Source organism: Aethalodelphis obliquidens, unplaced genomic scaffold (genome assembly GCF_003676395.1).
Source record: "Aethalodelphis obliquidens isolate GAN/ISIS:26980383/991018 unplaced genomic scaffold, ASM367639v1 scaffold2, whole genome shotgun sequence".
NCBI lineage: Eukaryota > Metazoa > Chordata > Mammalia > Artiodactyla > Delphinidae > Aethalodelphis > Aethalodelphis obliquidens.
The window spans coordinates 88,243,363-88,263,075 of NW_020837946.1; the positions used below are offsets into that span (position 1 = coordinate 88,243,363).

General features: G+C 34.6%; 1 protein-coding gene across 1 annotated transcript in view; it reads left to right on the plus strand.

Annotated features, from left to right (window-relative positions):
• Window positions 1-19,713, plus strand: part of LRP1B (LDL receptor related protein 1B) — a 1,467,083-nt gene that overhangs the window by 725,820 nt on the left and 721,550 nt on the right. Inside the window, exon 18 of the mRNA XM_027078335.1 lies at window positions 2,709-2,825. Coding sequence (XP_026934136.1) covers window positions 2,709-2,825 — 117 coding nt within the window. The remainder of the gene's footprint in view (window positions 1-2,708; window positions 2,826-19,713) is intronic.

A 19,713-nucleotide genomic window follows, 5' to 3' on the forward strand; every position in this document is an offset into this window, starting at 1 on the left:
AAAGAAGGAAGGAAGGAAGGGAAGGAGGGAGGGAGGGAGGGAGGAAGGAAGGAAGGAAGAGGGAGAGATGGAGGAAAGACAGGAGGAAGAATTGAAAACTGTCTTATTAAAATTCTCTTAAAACTCAAAAGGTAAAAAGTATTTACTGCAACCAGTGAAATGATACAGAGACATGTAAGAAAAAATTAATAATCTGTCTCATAGCTCTATGCCCTCCCCTTCCCACCAAGTAAACCAAAGCCAACATCTTCACGCTTCTATAGGCCAATACAAATATATACTTATTTTTTTCCAAGTAGGCATGGTTTTGTTAAAATTACCTAGGAACTTTGTTGATTTAGCCTAAATGTTAGAGTAATTTAGCAGAAAATCCATAGGGTTAACAAAATAAAATAATACAGGAATATTGAACCCTACTTTAAAATTTCAACATTGAAAACTTCAGAATCATATGTTTGTTGGGCTCCTTAAACTCTGTTAATCTAAAGCAACTTATTTGTAAAAAGGGAAAAATCAGATATTACATAAAATATTTTAGATTCAGGGCCCTTATCCACATAATCAAAGCAAAATACATACTGTAACAATTTTCCTGGTCTTTCTAATTATAGCCACTGAGAATAGAAACACTATATCCAATCTAATGTAACAAATCAAGCCAGAAATGTTTCATTTGTTTTTCTCAAGTTATCCTTTAAATATTCACCAAAATAGGTATACATCTTTACATAGCAAGTACACTTTGCTTAAAGGAAATAACTAGTATATGACTTTTAAGAAATTATTTTAAATGACCTCTGAAACCCTAATTTATGGAAACCCATTCTACTGTGTTCAGATGACTTTGACCATACTCTATTTTATACCAGCCATCAGTATTAAAGTTCACAGGGTGTTTTGATGAAATAGGAACACATCCTTCTGACTCTCAGGCCCAGGAAAAAAGAGGACATCTATAAACTAAGCAGTGTTCTCTAATCATAGCCACAGGAACTCAGACCCTAATTGTTCCACAACTGTCCAATCTTTATCTCACCCAAATATTGATGGGTCTGAGTGTCCCCCTTCCCAACATTTCCCGCTCTTTCCTTTGGTCCAGTAAAAAGAAGGAGTGCTGGTATACTGATAACTCAGGAAAACAGGTTTGTAGCTCAGAGTAACAGAAGGAAAAAAAAAAAAAGAAAAACATTTAAAAATAAGTATGTGATTTGCAGAGACATGGAAGGACCTAGAGATTGTCATACAGAGTGAAGTCAGAAAGAGAAAAACAAATATCATATATTAATGCATGTAAGTGGAATCTAGAAAAATGGCATAGATGATCTTATTTGCAAAGCAGAAATAGAGTCACAGATGTAGAGAACAAACATATGAATACCAAGGGGGAAAGCTGGGGTGGGGGGGGGATGAATTGGGAGATTGGGATTGACGTATATATACTACTATGTATAAAATAGATAACTAATGACAACCTACTGCATAGCACGGGGAACTCTATTAGGTGCTCTGTGGTGACCTAAATGGGAAGGAAATCCAAAAAAGAGGGGATATACATATATATATGGCTGATTCACTTTGTTGTACAGCAGAAACTGACACAGCAGTGTAAAGCAACTATACTCCAAAAAAATAAATAAATAAAAAATAAAGAAGAATTAGGGAAGCTATCTAGGCTCTCATGCTTTCAAAAGTTGATCTGATCATAATAGAAAAAGGCAATCAAACCCCTTGTAGAACATAACCCCTTCACTGAATAATTTTAAAGCACTGCCTTCGGCTACCAGAGAAAGCAATGTTCCCTGTGTGTGTTCACTGAAAACCTTAAGAGAGCCCAAAGCAAAGTTCATTAGTATACTTTGATTAAAAAGTCATACATTTTGGGGGCTTCTCTGGTGGCGCAGTGGTTGAGAATCCACCTGCCGATTCAGGAGACACAGGTTCGTGCCCCGGTCCGGGAAGATCCCACATGCTGCGGAGCGGCTGGGCCCATGGGCCATGACCGCTGAGCCTGCACGTCTGGAGCCTGTGCTCCGCAGCAGGAGAGGCCACAACAGTGAGAGACCTGCATACCACACACACAAAAAAAAAAGTCATACATTTTTATATAACTGTGCTTAAAAGTAAGCTTTAAAAAATCCATTTTAAGGCTAAATGTATGTTTTAGAAAATGTTTTCTGCATTGTTGAGCCATACTTGAAATCATTCGGAGATCAAGAAATAAATGCATTGAAAATGTTAGAGGACAAAGACAATTCTGACCCCATAATTGGAAACCAGTTACCCTGATAGCTCCAACTCCTTCCTCCTACATTGCAGCAAGTTTCTTGATTTGTTGGAAAAGGCTATGCAAAATTGTTTTTTGTTAATTAAAAGTTGGATGAAATTTAATTCAGCCATATATTCATAAGCATGTGCTGGGCAAAAATTGTAAAATAATGAATTCATAGCTTCGTTTATGGAAGTGTGTGAGGATTACAGAATATCTTGTCACTTAGCATTCATTTTAATTGAAGGGCAAAGCATGTGAACTTTAGAAAAGGCAGGCAAGCTGGCATTACCAAAAATTTAATAAAGGTTTATTTTAAAAATATGTAATAGAGCAATGTACCATCTTATGTGTGAAAGGGTAATTGCATGATCTGTTTTATCCTTAATGTTGTTCAAAAGGCCTCTAAATTTATTCTTTGTACCTTAATTGATCATTTTAGCCAGAACATGCCAGGTGGACCAGTTTTCTTGTGGAAACGGGCGCTGCGTTCCCAGAGCATGGCTGTGTGACCGGGAAGATGACTGTGGGGACCAGACCGACGAAATAGCGTCTTGTGGTAAGTTGTGAGTGAAACATGCTATTAGTGGAGACGGTATCAAACAGAAGATTCTGTCACTATAATCTCTCTTAAAAGGCTATTTATTTCTCTATAAATACAAGTTGACAAGGCAGAAGATCTGTTACTTTTTATTGCTGCCTTTTGGGCCTGAGTGTGTACTTTAATGATAACTGCAGAATATGTCCCATTCATGAGGCAGTAACCATATCCTTGGCTAAAATAAATGGATCCAAACATTGCAGATTTTAGTAGGAGGTGGTTATTATTAGGCTAACAGGACATTCTCAAATGTTCATTATTAATCTTATGTCTATAATGATTAAATTTTTCAAACTGAATAGCTCATCGAGTGACATTTGGAGTAAATGAGGAGGACATGTTTCTTGTTTGTATGCATGTTATACTCTTGGAGCAATAAACTATACAGGCTGAGAATACATAGTTGGTAAACCATTTGTTTCATTTCTATAGTTGTATAATTCTGAAGGACAAAATTTTTATTAGTTTAAAACATTTTTTATTAAGAACAAAATTCCTAATCACTTTCCACTGATCTTCCTACTTTTGAAAACAATAAATATTTATTATTACATAAAGTTGCAAATTTAATTGCCCTCATTTGTACCCATGTATCAGGAGGTTGTGTTATCATTTGTCTCAGTAATGTATAGTGAAACATAGTAAAGGAATGAACCAGGTTTTCTAAGGCTTGTACTTTATTTCAGGCATGGCTATGGATTTTTAAAATTACTGTGGGGAAACATAAGTTAGACATGCATAGCACATTTATTAAAATAGAATACAATTGTGTATATATTTTTAATAATTTGACCCCATGTTATAATATTTCTAAGAGTAGGGAAATAAGAAGACAGTTTTGTAACCCTTCAATTTAAATGGCTCTGTTTAGGGCATGCATTCTCTGTTTACCTAAAATTTTATTTTTTAAATGTTTTTTTATACTAGACTAAGTCCCTGTAGACATTTGAGTTTATAGCCTCTGATAAAGTAAAGATAAAGTAAGTATTACTAATTGACAGTTGACATTGTAAAGAAGATAGTAGAGATGTTGCAAAAAAAAAAGCAATAGAGAATCATACAATTAATTGTACATTTTACATGTAGAATTTCCAAAGCCTGTGATTGAACAGTGTATCCTCTCTCTTTTCCAATGTCCAGACCAATCATGTGGCTTCTAGACAGCTCTACTTTTTAGAAAACCTTAAATGCTTTTCTGTTCTTATATCCCCAACCAGAGTATACCAGAAAGGTAATGAGAAACCTGAAAACATTAAATACAGAGAAACCCTGGAATCAAAGTCCCAAGTCAGATAAGAAATGCCATGAAAACAATATAGACTAAGAAAATACATAATGAGCTCTTTAGAGAATTTCGATTAAGACTTTGAGCTGACTTATTTTGAGTAACAGGTCTAGAGTAAGACTTTTTTCTTTATTTTAATGATAACTTAATTGAATCAAAGGAGAAAAACATTACCCTAAAATTTCAATAATAATAAAAATAATTATGCCAGCAAACCAACATAATTTTCATGAGGGGAGGGGAAAAACGGGTCAGAGGGAGTCCAGACACATACTTTCTTACTGAATCTTTACAACAAATCTATTAGAAACATATTACTGTCCACGTTTTACAGTTAAGGGAGTCAAAACTTAGAGACATGAGTAACATGTGTGAGATCACAAAACTGGTAAATAGCAGGAAAACCATGAATCCAAGTGTGCTTGAAACTAAAACTCAGCCATTTCAGGTTGACCTTGTTTGGGAGCCAAGGACAGGGTGCAAATAGGGGGCAGATAATGCCATTACATTATACATATCCATAAATATCTTATTTAAATGCACATCCACCTATAGTGAGTTTTACTCATTGGTGTGCTGGTAAATCTTTCAACATCTCCTAGTGGAGAGGAGCCCTGATCTAGTGTTTGCCTATTTTTGTGGTTTAAATACTTCCACCAATGCCAATATCAGGTTGCCTACATGACTCTCTGAATGTAGAATTGGGAAAAGATGTGCATACCAATATACAGTATTTCTGTGGTACAGATAAAATTGACATAAATAACTTCAAAAGCAAAATAATTAGAAAATTATGAACCTTGAGTATTAATTACCCTTGTTTGCAATGTTATTTATTTAATTATAGATTTATATTTATTATTGTTATTTAAAATAATGGCTGTGTGCTTAACAACTGACTCATAGAATCCTTGAAAATTTAAGAATCAGCTCTGCAAGCTGGTACAGATGCCTCCAGTACACCACAGGGTATGTACACATTATGAAATTTAGTTGTCAAATAGTATAGTTCTGAAATATAGAAATTTTAGAGAATGTCAGTAAACCACATGGGTTAGTCTCAGCACCGTTTCTTCTTTACAGCATAAGAACATGTTTCTCTCCAAACATGTTCCTCTCTTTCATAACATACATTTATCTCTCAGATTGTCATTTTAACTCAAAATCTATGTCAATAGAGAAGCTGATAGTGAAGCTCTGGTAGGCACAGTCTCACTTTTAAAGTTGTAAGGGAGAATGGCCTGAATTTCTGTCATAACAGAAATTATCTCTGCACTGAATACAGAATCACAAAAAATTGTAAATTGTTTACTTCACTGCATTTATAAAAAAGCAGTCACTCTACTTGGCAATAATCCAGAAATAAATACAGATTTAGCTAATTTTCAGTTTTAATAAGCATCATTGTAAAATTGGGACTGATCATATTTCACTTTTCCGTTTGGTGTTAGCCAAGTTCCCATAGATTTAATCCAACTAGAAGACTGCAATCATTTTTTTTTTTTTACACTTCAGCTCCGTGAACCACCTCTGTTATGTTTAAAAACTACTGTTGACACTGAAAAGAATATTAAAATTTGGCTTTAAAAACATCAGAAACCTATGATTAGAAATGTTTCTGGTAGTAATTAGGAGCTGAAGGTACTGTAACGGAGGGTCAAATTTTCAGTGGAATTCACTGTCACCTGTTTACAAACCTAATTCATTCTAGTTACATTTGCCTTTATAAATTAATTGCACATTTTAGGTTGAGATTATATGTGGGCAAGCACATAACTAGGAAGGCCCTTGAGTATTCTCTCTTAATCTTTAAAGAATCTTTTAACTTTTTTAGTAGGTTACCTGTGCAGAAAGGAGAATCTGTAATTTGATGCCGCAAATGACAGAGGAAGTGTTAAAATTGTGAAGTTTGTCTTAGAAGTATGTCAAGGAACTAAATGGTCAGTCTCATTTCAAGGATAGGATTTAACACTGGCTCTCAACTTTAGCTGTCAATTAACAAATCACTTGAGGAGCTTTAAAATTACCTGCCCATGCCTCACCCCAGGCTCCTTAAATAAAAATCTCTGGGGATAGGACCCAAGAATCAGTATTTTTAGTGCTTAACAAGTGGTATGAATAGACACTCAAGTTCAAGTACCTTTAAGGCACCAGTTATCACCCTTGAGCAAGCATGGAATCTCTGGAAGGCTCATTAAAAAACAGAATGCTGGGCCCCATTTCCAGAGTCTCTGATCCAGTAGGTCCTGGGTGGCGCCTAAGAATTTACGTTTCTTACAAATTTCTAATTGATGTAGATACTCATGCTGCTAGTCCAGAGACCACACTTTAGGACCCACTGACTTAAGGGAACCACCATTCATATTTGATTTTATCTAACATATACTTGATGACATAATTATGTTTATATATGCAGAATTAATTTATGATGGGAGCAATTATCCAGACAAATATCATTCCCATCTCCAAATTAAAGCATTAAATATAAGGATATTTCATGATTAAATATAAGAATATTTCAAACAAACTTGCATTTTTACCCCTTGGACAATTTATAGTCAAAAACAGTATAGTTGTTTATTTTAAAATTTAGATTAACAATCTTTGGGTTGTTCTATCTTCCAGGTATCTCCATATAGCTTACATTTATTATTATTTTTTAATAAATATGTCTTGATGTGAGTTGGTAACTTCTGATCTGTTCAAAAGATTTAACTTTGGAAAATACCTAAAGTTTATTAACAGATTGAAAGATAATTCAATGGGGTATAAATAAAAATCCACTGAGATTTGCAAAGTTAATATTATTCCATCTTATGGATCTTTTATCTTTGAAGATAGTAGAATTCTGTCTCATGTACTTGGAATTTTACCTTTAAGTATACTTGTAATTTTACTCTGTGTAATTAAGGAGCAAAGAATATCAGAAAGAGAATTGGCAAGTATCAGACACAAACAGAAGAGAGAGAGAGAGAGCTATCAAAAAGAAATCATTTCCGGGTTAAATCAGCATAAATTGTATCAAAGATATTTTCAACTATATTATTAGAAAAACAAAGTTCTTGATTTTAAGTATAGTATTATTATTTGTTTAATTACAAATAATACAAAGAAAAACTGGATATATGTGTAACAATTTTAATTAATGGGAATTATTAACCCAGTGGAGTACTGATAAAATATAATAATTGTCAGGAACTGCTTTGCCATTCTTTAGTAGCATCCTGGCAGACCCAGTGACCCTGGTAACTTTTTGTTTCTATAACTTGATTCAACCCATTTTAAAACTCCAGTATTGGGGCTTCCCTGGTGGCACAGTGGTTGAGAGTCTGCCTGCCGATGCAGGGGACACGGGTTCATGCCCCGGTCCGGGAGGATCCCACATGCCGCGGAGCGGCTGGGCCCGTGAGCCATGGCCGCTGAACCTGCGCGTCCGGAGCCTGTGCTCCACAACCGGAGAGGCCACAGCAGTGAGAGGCCCGCGTACCGCAAAAAAAACCTCCAGTATTATATCTTAGTCAAAGCTTTCTCCTCCCCATTGCCAGCTAGACTCGAGGTTCTAGGACCTTGGATGAGAGGGGAATGTGTTCTGTTTTTTCACTGTCTACTTCTCCTCTCTTTACTAGCCTTAGCTCTTCAGGAAGAGGGGAAAGATGGAGGAGATAGGTAACATCTTTTTAAGTAGGTCTAGTGATAATCTTCTCTCTGCTTCTCTGCATGTCATAGCCCTCTGACACATGAAAAATGCACCTCTCTTGAAGGGCTCTTATGTGAGATTTTCTGAGAGACCTGAGGTGTCATCCCTCTTCAGAGTTCCTTGAACTTTCTCTTTTTTCTCTGTTTTCTCTTCTTTTCCCTTCTTCAGAGTTCCCTCACATCTAGACCTACATCTCTTTTATCCCCACCACAGATGGTATACCTCATAGTCTTAAGTTGCTAGAATTCCCTGTGCTTGGTGGGCATCTTCTTGGTTGCATTACCAATATGACAAAAGAAGTTTTGCTATCTTTTGCTGGGTCCACTATATTTTTCATCTCCCAAATGTGAGCAGGCTGCTCTCCTAATGACCATCTCTTAGACCTGCCACCACTGTCCATTTTTTCTTCTTCTTCTCTAGACAGGGTAAAATGGTCAGTCTACCTCTTGAGCAAATACAATCCGTTCTCTTTTCTTATACACCCCAAAATTGTCATGAATGATTCTCATGGAGTCTCTCATGAAGCTACACAGTCTGAATCTGTAACTTTGTCCACAGGATCACTCTTTAGATAACCAAAGGCACATGATGTCAACCTAGACTTTCTCTTTTCTAAGTTAAACACAACACTTCCTTCAAATTTTCTTACACGAACATTTGTGGGCTCTTTCCCTACCCATTGCCCTATTATGCATATGCTTGGATTTTTAATGACCTTAGTAAAATTAATGCCCTAAAACAAGCAGTTGATGTTCAATGGGTACAGAGTTTCAGTTTTGCAAGATGAATAATTCTAGAGATCTGTTGCACAACAATGTGAATATAATTATCACTATATAGTTAACACTACTGAACTGTATACATAAAAAATGGTTAAAATGGTAAATTTTATGTGTTTTTACTGCAATTTTTAAAAAAAGTCATGGCCTAGAATTGAACAGAACATAGTATCTCATATGTGGTATTTATACAACAGATTATAGTGGCCTTATTACCTTCAGTAATATAGATTCTAGGCTTCTGTTAAGATAGTCTTAGATGGCAGCCTTATCATGTAACTCACATGTTGAGCTCCCAGTCAATTAAAATATCTAAGCTTTTCATATAGACTAGATCACTCCTTTGGGGTACTTCTCATATTTACATTTCAACATTCTTTTAAGTTTTATTTTGATAGTCTTCTGATTCTTCCTTACCTACATATTTTAAAATATGTGCATGGGTGAGGTCCTTTCCATTTCATACTGTCACTCTTAGACCTCCCTTCTCTGACTACTCTTAACCCTTCATCCAATTTTGTAATTTTGAATCCGTAATGCTAATGATGTCTTCCAGTTTTGTGTAATTCAAAGATTTGATAAGCATAACTTTTAAGGCTGTAACCAAATCGTAGTGACAAAGACATGAACCTTTTGGAAAGCAATTAAAAACATCCTGGGAAAAACTGATCCAATAATTAAAACTCTGTGGATACAAGTTTTAATCAAGTACTCATCCACTTAAATTTATGTCATCTCATCTTGCATGCATGATACTTTCATTTATCATCATAAGACTTCTCAAAAATTTTGCTAAAAAGACAGGAACACTCTGTTTATAGAATTCTTATGATATATACTTACCTGAAAATTGTAGCAAATAATTAAAGTTAGTTTGACATGAGTTAATTTTATTTTACTCATGAGAAAACAGTCTCTTTAAAAATGCTGACAAAAAAATGTTTCAACAAATTCATTCTAAAATTATAGTCATAGATATGTGTAAACTTCACCTCTCTATAGTTTACAAATTTTCACTCATTTTTGGAATTGGGACAATATTATTTACCATTTTCCAGTTTTCATTCCTCTTTCCCATCTTCCACTTATTTCAAAAAGACTGTCAATATTCTGAGATTAAAAATGTTTGATGTTTTATTACTTGTTTGATAACTTGTCTCAATATGGCAATAACCATTTTTAGAAATTAGGTAATATATTTTTTCTCATTTCTTGGACTTAGAGCTTTAATTTCCTCTCATTCTTGTTTGTTCTTTACTCTCCAATCTGGCAATAATTACTTTTATTACAATGATGGAAACCAAAGAAATGGAAAAGTTCTTTTTCCTGCCTGTATCTTTCAAATGTATGCTTTGTATCCCAGATGGTCTTGTTCAGTTTTTTTCTTGTTCCATACATTTATATTTAAACATTCTTATTAGTTTTGTTTAGAAATGGTATGCAAGCTTCTGTTAAATTGTCTTCCCATTATTATTAGGTATGCGACATGCTTTTGGGTTTGTCTCGGCTTATGATTCCCTTTTTTGCACATACTTGACTAATAAGGCTCTGTATGCAGAAAAGGGGGAGGAGGTTAAGCAAACCTTGATGGAGTATATTAAAAGCCACAAGCAGAAATAATTAAAAACAGCTTTTAGTTCCTTGACCTAACTCAGCATTCCCCCAAATTCTTGCTTGAGAATATGAATCACCTTGGGTACATATTACTGATAAAGATCTGCCTTCCACAAAGATTCCCCATTCAATAGGTCTTGCATAGAGTCCAGGAATCTGTATTTTGGGAAAATCACCTCATGTGATTCTTATCCCAAGATAAGACCGGAGAATATAAACTCTGTGATTTCAAATTCTCTACAAATAAGAATTTGATAGTGCTACTGCAATGAATTATCACAAACATAATGGCTTAAAACAACAGAAATTTATTCTCTCACAACTTTGGAGGCCAGAAGTCCAAAATCAAGGTGTCAGCAGAGCCTCCTTTCAAGGGAATCCCTTCTTGCCTCTTTCAACTTCTGTTGGCTCCTGGCTCTCCTTCGCTGTTCCAGCATAACTCTAATCTCTTGTCTCCATCCTCACAGATTCTTCCCTGTGTCTCTTTCTCTTTCTCCTATAAGGACACCAGTCACTGGATTTAAGTTCCAGCCTTAATCTAGGATGATCTCATCTCAAGATCCTTAATTTAATTACATGTGCAAAGACCCTATTTCTAAATAAGGTCACAATCATATGTACTAGGGTTTAGGATTGGACATATCTTTTTGATCCGTACAGTTCAGTCCACTGCATCTGGGGAACTTTATTATGCCCTATACCACCAATTGAATTATAATGGAGGCTCAGGTATAGGTAGTTTTAAAAGCTGAACAGGTAATTCTAATATGCATCCAGGTTTCTGAAATACCCTCCTAATACCTATTAATTTAGTCCCTGCCTCCTGGTTAACTTCTCACCAAATCTCTCTATAGTATTACTCCAATCCTCAAATTCTCTTGCTTTTCCTTTGTATCTAGACCTCTGCACTAACAGAATTAATTTGCTGGCTCATTAGCCACTGGGCAATAATAATTATAACCGCCTCTATGGTGCTGACAGAAACGCAGGCCTTTAAATCTATCAAAAGTAAACATGAATTCTTCAGAGATTTCAGCAGCATTGATTTCCTCATTGGTTATACACACATTGTATATACATATACACACATATATATGCACACACATACACACACATATATGCATATACTCAAACATATATATAAATGTATAATCAGAATCAAATGAGATAATATATGCAAGATCTAGATAGTACTTGGTATCTGGTATCTAGTAGTCATCCAATAGAAGATTTCTTTTTTCTTCCTTTCAAATAATTTTCTATTCTCAAATGAGAATAGATAGATAGATATTCTCAAATGGAAATATATATTTTCAACTGGAGTTAGAGTTGGCCCAATTGAAATTAGTTCAGAAAATAACAATATTTCCAAATCCTTATTTTCTAATATTAAATTTAGTGTTTTGAAAGATGTCAGGTTGAAGTCCTATATTGATCCAGGAAACATCATTTCTATAATGCTGAGTTGGCATTCTGCAAACAGAAAGCTGTGTACATATGCCAATATTTGAATCACAAGTTGCTGTTTATTGCTATGATAAGATCTTTTCTAACATTTGAGCAGATCATAGGTGGCTGAAGTTGGGACCCTACCCCAGGGTACTCTGCCACAAAGCGGTCAGGATGTAACTTCTGTGAGTCCTCCTGAGCCAGCATCCTTTTCAGAGCCTCATCCTTTTCAGAGCCTCAGCATCCTTTCAGATCCTCCTGAGCCAGCATCCTTTTCAGAACCTCATCCTTTATTGATCTGCTCTCCAAATATTGTGACATCAGCTTTTCAGTTCTCTAGAGTTCATCAAGTCAGGTGTTCTCACCTGCTATGTTCTAGATGCCTGGGTCATAAGAGAAGACAAAAGGCAGAGTTTCTGTTACAGGTTAGGGGAGAGAAGAAAAAAAAAACATACCTCAATCAGCAAAAAGACAAATAAAATAATTAAAACCTATGACAAGTGCTATGAAAGAAATAAGAAGCTAATGACATTTTAACCTGATGTACTTATGTGTGAATTTTCTAAATATTGATGCATTTTTATTAGCAAAAATTTATACATATCCTCTTCTTTAATATGTATAAATTCTTACACAGGAGGACTGTGTCCTTACATGGTACTAAAATTCTAGGTTCAATATATGTCCATAATCTAGTCCATCTCTATCCCTATTTTGTATATAACTACATATATTTGTGTGTGTGCGTAGACACACACTTAGCTTTAAAAACTCAGATAATATATAAAACAAAAAAAAAAACTAGTAGTTACTTTACCTCACCCTTTTCACCAACTCCAGTGGCAACCGTTTTTAACTCTTAGCCAAGTTTTCTGGTTACTATTTCCATTTTTTCTGTAAAATGTTTAACCACTATTTCTTGATTTCCCAAAATTATACTTGTCTTTTGGCTTCCTCTTAACTAGAATATTCTGTAAGTTAGTTTTAAATTAAAGCTGCACAAGTAAGTTAAAGTTGTACAACTTTAGAAAATAATGTGTTGTCATAATAATATAAGAAGTTGTTACCTCATGATGTAGTTAAAACCAATGAGAAACTATATTGAGAGAGTGGGAAAGGGAAAGTGTGGAGTACAAAAAGAAAGTAAAATTCTCATTTTTTTTTTTTTTTTTTTTGTGGTACGCGGGCCTCTCACTGCTGTGGCCTCTCCTGCTGCGGAGCACAGGCTCCGGACGCGCAGGCCCAGTGGCCATGGCTCACGGGCCCAGCCACTCCGCGGCACATGGGATCCTCCCGGACCGGGGCACGAACTCGCGTCCCCTGCATCGGCAGGCGGACTCCCAACCACTGTGCCACCAGGGAAGCCCCAATTCTCATTTTTAATAAAGACATTTAGAAAGGTATATAATTTTCAAAATTTGATTAGTACAATATTGCTTATTGGTCAGCTTCCATAAATATACGGAAGACTATATATCAATCATTTGTGATTGTCTTCAGTTTTAATCAAAATGATTATAATGTAATTGTTGCATGAGAAAAAGTCTGGTATAATATTTCTTCTTCGGAAACTATTGAGACTTGCTTCGTGGCCGGGGAATTTATTGTTTTTGTAGAATTCCCTTGTGAACAGAAGAAAAATGTGTATTTTTTATAGGTTGCCGTAGATTTCTTTTGACATATAGATGGATAGACAGACTGATAGATGGATAGATGATATTACTCAAGCTTATTAATTTTTTTAATATTCTCTGTATATTTATATTTTTTCCTGTTTAAGGATAACTTAAAAAATAAAAGCTAATTTCTCTGAAATGTTTTTTCTTTTACATGTAAAATGGCAATAATAAAAACTATCTCATAGTAGTAGTTTTATAGTCATGAGGATAAAATAGGAACCACATATAACACCAAATACAGTGTTTGTGTAGTTAATTGTACCACTCTTCCATTGGTTAGTTGGTACTACTAATTCCCCTTTTTCCTTAATTCCATGCAATGATTAACATCAATGCTGATCTCATTCTATAAGACGATTTAAAATATGGGACGATTTAAAATATCTCTCATAAATTCTGGGAAATTCTAAAGAAGTATCTTTTCAAATATCACCTATCTCCATTTTCTCTCTTCACTGTTTTTGGAACTGTTAGGTTAGTGTTTGATCATTTTAGTCTGTCCTCCATGATTCTTAATCCCTTCCACATTATTTTTAATCTTTGAACTGCAACCATGGAAATTTCTTCAGATCTGTTTTCCAGTTTAGTAATTGTTACTTCAAATGTACTAATTTGTAATTTAACTAGTTCATGCAGTTTGTATTCCAAGGCTCTGATTTACATTTCTAAATGCTCTATATGGTTGCTTTTCAAGTCTGCCTAATTTTTTTTCTCAGGATGTCTTTTTACATTTTTAAAAATTTTTGTCTTTCTTTTTTAAAATAAATTTTGACTTCCCTATTTTATAGTACCTATCATGTTTCAATCTACTCTGTATCACATATTTTTAAAATATCTGAAGAGCTTGTGGATCTAATTCTGCCATTTGTTGGATCTGCTGAATTTCACGAACCAGATATTTTTCTTTTATTTTTTTATAATTTTGAATTTCGAGCCTGTCTTCTATGTTTTTCAGCCCTGTGGAAGGCTTATGAGACCTGTCTTGGGATCTGCTCTTCTGAGTCCTTGACAAGCCTCAGAAATATTATATGCCCTGAATTAATTTTTACCTTGATTTTTGTAACTTGAGTTTTCCTGAACTATAGAAACCAGAACTTAAGATGCAGTCTCATAATTATACATGTCCAGGGGAGACTGTATATGTTTTTCCACTTCCAGTCCAGGCTGGAACATCTCTTTGTACTGGAAGGAATGTTATCTCATGCACCCTTCCACTGGGGCTTTAGCCTCTGAGAATCCAGGGTCTCTATTAGTATTCATACCTTGTGTGGAACTGAAGAATTGTCACCTGTCTGATGTTGAAATTAAAACCCAAGCATCTACATTATAATTCTATCATTCTTCTACTGCCTTTGTGAGCAAAATAACACACACGCATGTGCGCACACACACACACACACACACACACACACACAAAAGTTATAGTTCACTAACTATTCTAGTTTTCTGAACCATTTTCATTACTGGACTTGGAAAATTTACATTATTTTCTTACATATTCACCTCTGTGTTAAAATGTTTCGTCGCTATTTTATCTAGCATTTCTCATTTGTCTACCACGTTGCCAGAACTATTCAGTAATTTTTTCCAGTTCTCAGTCCTATTTTTAATATACTCCCTGGGTGTTCCTTTGACTTCCAAGGCTTTGTTATATCAATAGTGATCATTTCTCTTTTTCTTTTAATTAATTAATTAATTTTTTTTTTTGGCTGCATTTGGGTCTTCGTTGTTGGGTCTTAGTTGCTGCATGCGGGCTTTCTCTAGTTACGACGAGCGGGGGCTACTCTTCACTGCGGTGTGTGGGCTTCTCATTGCGGTGGCTTCTCTTTTTGCAGAGCCTGGGCTCTAGGCGCACGAGCTTCAGTAGTTGTGGCACATGGGCTCAGTAGTTGTGGCTTGCGGGCTCTAGAGCACAGGCTCAACAGTTGTGGCACACGGGTTTAGTTGCTCCGTGGCATGTGGGATCTTCCCAGACCAGGGCTCAAACCCGTGTCCCCTGCATTGGCAAGCAGATTCTCAACAACTGCACCACCAAGGAAGTCCCAATAGTGATTGTTTCTGAATCTGTCTCTCAAGTCTATTTACAGCTCCTAAAGTTTCACTACTTCTATCTTACACCATATTGTAGCCATTCTGAAATTCTTACAGTTTCTCAAACATTTTATATACTCTGACTTCTAGGCCTTCAGAAATGCCATCTTTCTGGAATATTGTAAAAGCACTCATTTTCCTCCTATTTATCTGATTTAACCTGAATCTATCATTTGTATCCGCTTGTACAACACTTCCTTTGGGGCACAATATCTAAGATTAGTTTAGATGCGTATGTTGTGTGTTGCAGTAACACTTTGTACTGCCTATATTGTAGCATTTTTCAGAGATTTATTAAAGTCACTTCTTTAATTATATTACAAATGTTTTTCCTACCAGATTATAAGCATTCTGAGAAAAGAAAATGCTGAAAATTGTTATTCCCAGTGCCTAGTACCATTCTATTCTATTCATTCATTCATTCATTCTAGGTGATGTATCTCTAAGGCCTAGAACTCTGTCTGGTATAAAGTTTTCAGTAAAATATCTTGAATGAATATCTTGAACCTTTGCAGTAGTTTTCTACTCTGTTTCACAGAGTTGGAACCTGGGGTCAGGAGTATTAAGTAACTTTCCAAGGTCACACATTAGTTAGTGATAAAACCAGGATTTGAACTCAGGTTTATACATGGCATCATATGTGAGATATAAAATGAGGTTTTTATGTAACAACAATGAAAGAACATCAAAATGAAGACGATTTGGGGTACACCGTTCTCTTACATTTTTCTCCAAAGTGTATTTACTCTATTGGATCTTTGGAAGTCTGTCCTATATAAGTACCAATTCTCTGGAGCCACAAGTAGCGTCAGTAACTAGAAATGTTATATATTTTCTCAGAGGTTATAGTCCTATAATTGCTATAATCTTATGAAGTACTGGTATTTTCCATAACTATAATTTAATTATATGCTTTGGAGTAGGTAAAAGTCAGAATTGGAGTATAAATAGAAGACGTAAACCACAGAAAAAACAAATTTTTCATCTTTACCCCAGTATTTCTTTGATATAATTTTTAAGGGTATTGGTATGATCAGCAGGGTATAGTGAAGAAATAATATATTTTGGACTAGTATTCACATTTTACTCTGACACTTGCTGGTTATGCAGTGTAGCCTTAGGCAAGTTATGCTGTTCTGCAAATTTGTTGAGCACAGGCTCAACAGTAGTAACAATTGCAGGGCTGTTGTAGTAACAATTGCAGGGCTGTTGTGAAGAGTGTAAGTAATGTAACAATTGCAGGGCTGTTGTGAAGAGTGTAAGTAATGTATATGTGGCTAGCCTAGTACCTCTTCTCAATAAATAGTAATATATAATGTGAGTATTATTGTCTCTTTCATGTTTATATAACACTTTCCTAACCACAGACTCCTTTATTATTCTTAACATTTATTTTAATTTGAATCTTCTATACATTTTCTACACACTTAATCATGAAGGTCAAATTCATATATATAGGATGTGTAATATATGCTCTCAAACAAACCTGTGATAACTGTATTTTGAAACTTCAATAAGTTACTTATAAATATTCATATTGGGGCCAAGGAAGAGGCATAAGTAGGAAAATCCTATATTAGAGACAGGAAAAAAACATAAATTGGATCTGAAATCTACCTCACTGGGAAACATTTCTCTAAGCTTTGTATATTAGATAAATATAAGTACCATACCAACCATGATTACCCTTGAGAGAAAGAGAAAATTGTTGCCATTTACACAATAGCCTACATAGAACCTGGCAATAAATTTTAGGTGAAAGATATAATAGATAAATTGAGCATACTACCTGCAACAATGGAAGATTTTTTAACAGTCCATTAATCCATATTATATATTCTATGAGGTTGAAGTAACTATAGAAATAAAATAGTTTTCTTTTCCTTGCTGTAATTTTAACATGATAAATATTCTTTGACTTTGGATCTTTGTGTCTCAAGGAAGATCAAAAGTCAAAGAATATTTATGCAAAATCAAGAAAGAAAAGCTTATGTATAACATTTAAGTCTTTATCAAATATAAGAATTCATAATGATATTTTAACAGAACAAGTATCCAGAAACAGACTGAAATATTGGATTCTATTTTCAACTTTAAAATTAACAGTAATATGGAAGAACAGGGAAAATGTTACATTTGCTTTAAAAAGTTTTTGTTTTATTTGTTAGGAGAAAAATATGTATTGTCATTAGATCTCATTTCTCTGTCACCATCAGATACTGGTTATAGGACACTAAGGAGTTATGGACACAGTATTTTCCAACATTAGTGAAAAATGGGTGGAGGCCTATATTAAACTTTTTTGATGGAACTCTTTCTAAAATGTATTTTACATTTGACTGCATTATTAAGCAGAGAAAAGCCCAAGATAATTTTAACATTTCTTTATTTGTTAGTTCTTTCATGTGTCTGAAATTCAGTTACTGTGTTTTATAGGAATGCTGTGATAATCCCAGGAGTTATTCAGGTGATGAGCCCTATTTGTTCCACATTAAATTCTTTTAGTGTTGTGCATTTCCAGATAATGCTTCTTCTGACTTCTTGATCTTTAGGACTTAAAGGACTCAAGAGGTCATGTTACAAACCAGGAGTCTGTGACCAGAGAGGCTATGTGATTTACCAATAAGGAAACAAAAATGAATCATTAGTGACTTTACTCTGCTGCATGTGTCCATTAAATTAATACCTTCATTCTTTTTAGTGATTTGCCCTATGCTTTCTTCTAGTTCCCAATTTTTTTTTTTCTCTATAGAATTTACCTATTGGTCCTATAAACTCAGACAACAAGGTTTCCAAGAGAAACGATGTAACTAAGTATTATGTTAAAAATGAATCAGAAATGAGGTGTAGTTGCTTAAGAACATATATGCATTATATGCATATGTTGACCTAAAACAAATAGACTGCCAGATATTTCTCCACTAAAGATAGATTTATTCGGAATCAGCAGAGTATTGCAATTCAGGGTCTGCAACCATGATGAGCCACATGCAAAGCCCCATAAAGGGAGGAGAGCACTTTTATAGAGGGGAAAAAGGAAGATGGGAGGCGTATACAAACAGAGTTCATGACTTTTCATCGCCAGGAAAGAAAAGGAGTCTTTCTTCTTCTTGTTGGGCTCAGCTGTCATCCCAGGGTGTGAGAGCTCCCCCTTCTGGTCTCCCAACTCTATTTAATTGAGGTTCCTATTTATTAATTTTTTACACATGTATATATGTTGTATTTACTGTGGGCACAAGATGTATGGCTCTCCTTTTCTTAGAGAGTGAAGATACACTGGATTTTCAGTTATTTTATTCATTTTGCAAGTTTTTACCTTTATGGAGCTAATTTCCAGATTCTTTTTTTGGGCTGGTTTTTAGACTTAGAATCTAAGAAGTGGATAGAATCTTAAAGGTCACATGGGAAATTTCTCAACCAATGGTACACCTCATTTAATTGTGTTTCTCTTTATCGCACTTCATAGATATTGTGGTTTTTACAAATTGAAAGCTTGTGTGTTGTCAGCTGATGGTTAGCATTTTTGAGGAATAAAGTATTTATTAATTAAGGTATGTATGTTTTTTAGACATAATGCTATTTCACACTTAATAGACTAAAGTATAGTGTAAACATACTTTTATATGCATTGGGAAACCAAAAATTTATGTGACTCACTTTATTGAAAATTTGTTTTATTTGAGGTTGTCTGAAACCAAACCTGCAATATCTCCTGTATTGAGGTATGCCTGTATTGCCAAATTTCAGAAGTTTCCAAATGCCTGGGGGGATTTTTCTTTTCCTAATAAAACTTATGATGTTGGCTATTATGCTCCAAAGTTTACAGAAAAGAGATTTTAAAATGTAAATTAATCTATTATAGATGCCTAAAGATGTAATGCTATTTTTAAAAATTAGATCTCATCATATCTTACACATTGCATTTAGTTGCTTACTCATTTTAATCATAACTTATGTTGATACTTCATATAAAGTCTCTATTCATGTCTACTGTACATCTTCTAAACATTAAGCACTTATTTATCTAAGGAGGAGAACACTTTTTTGACAAAATTCATGTTGATTCTTGAAAGATTAACATAAGTTTTCATTATCTTGTCAAGTTAAAAAAATACTTAGGAATATTGATTAAATTATGCCTTGTGCATTTTTCATTTCTCTTTAGAGTGCTTTCTCTTATACGTCTGAGTATTTGTTGGGTTGCTACGTGCATGGCTTTTGATATAGTCTTTTATCGCTGCATATCCGTGAT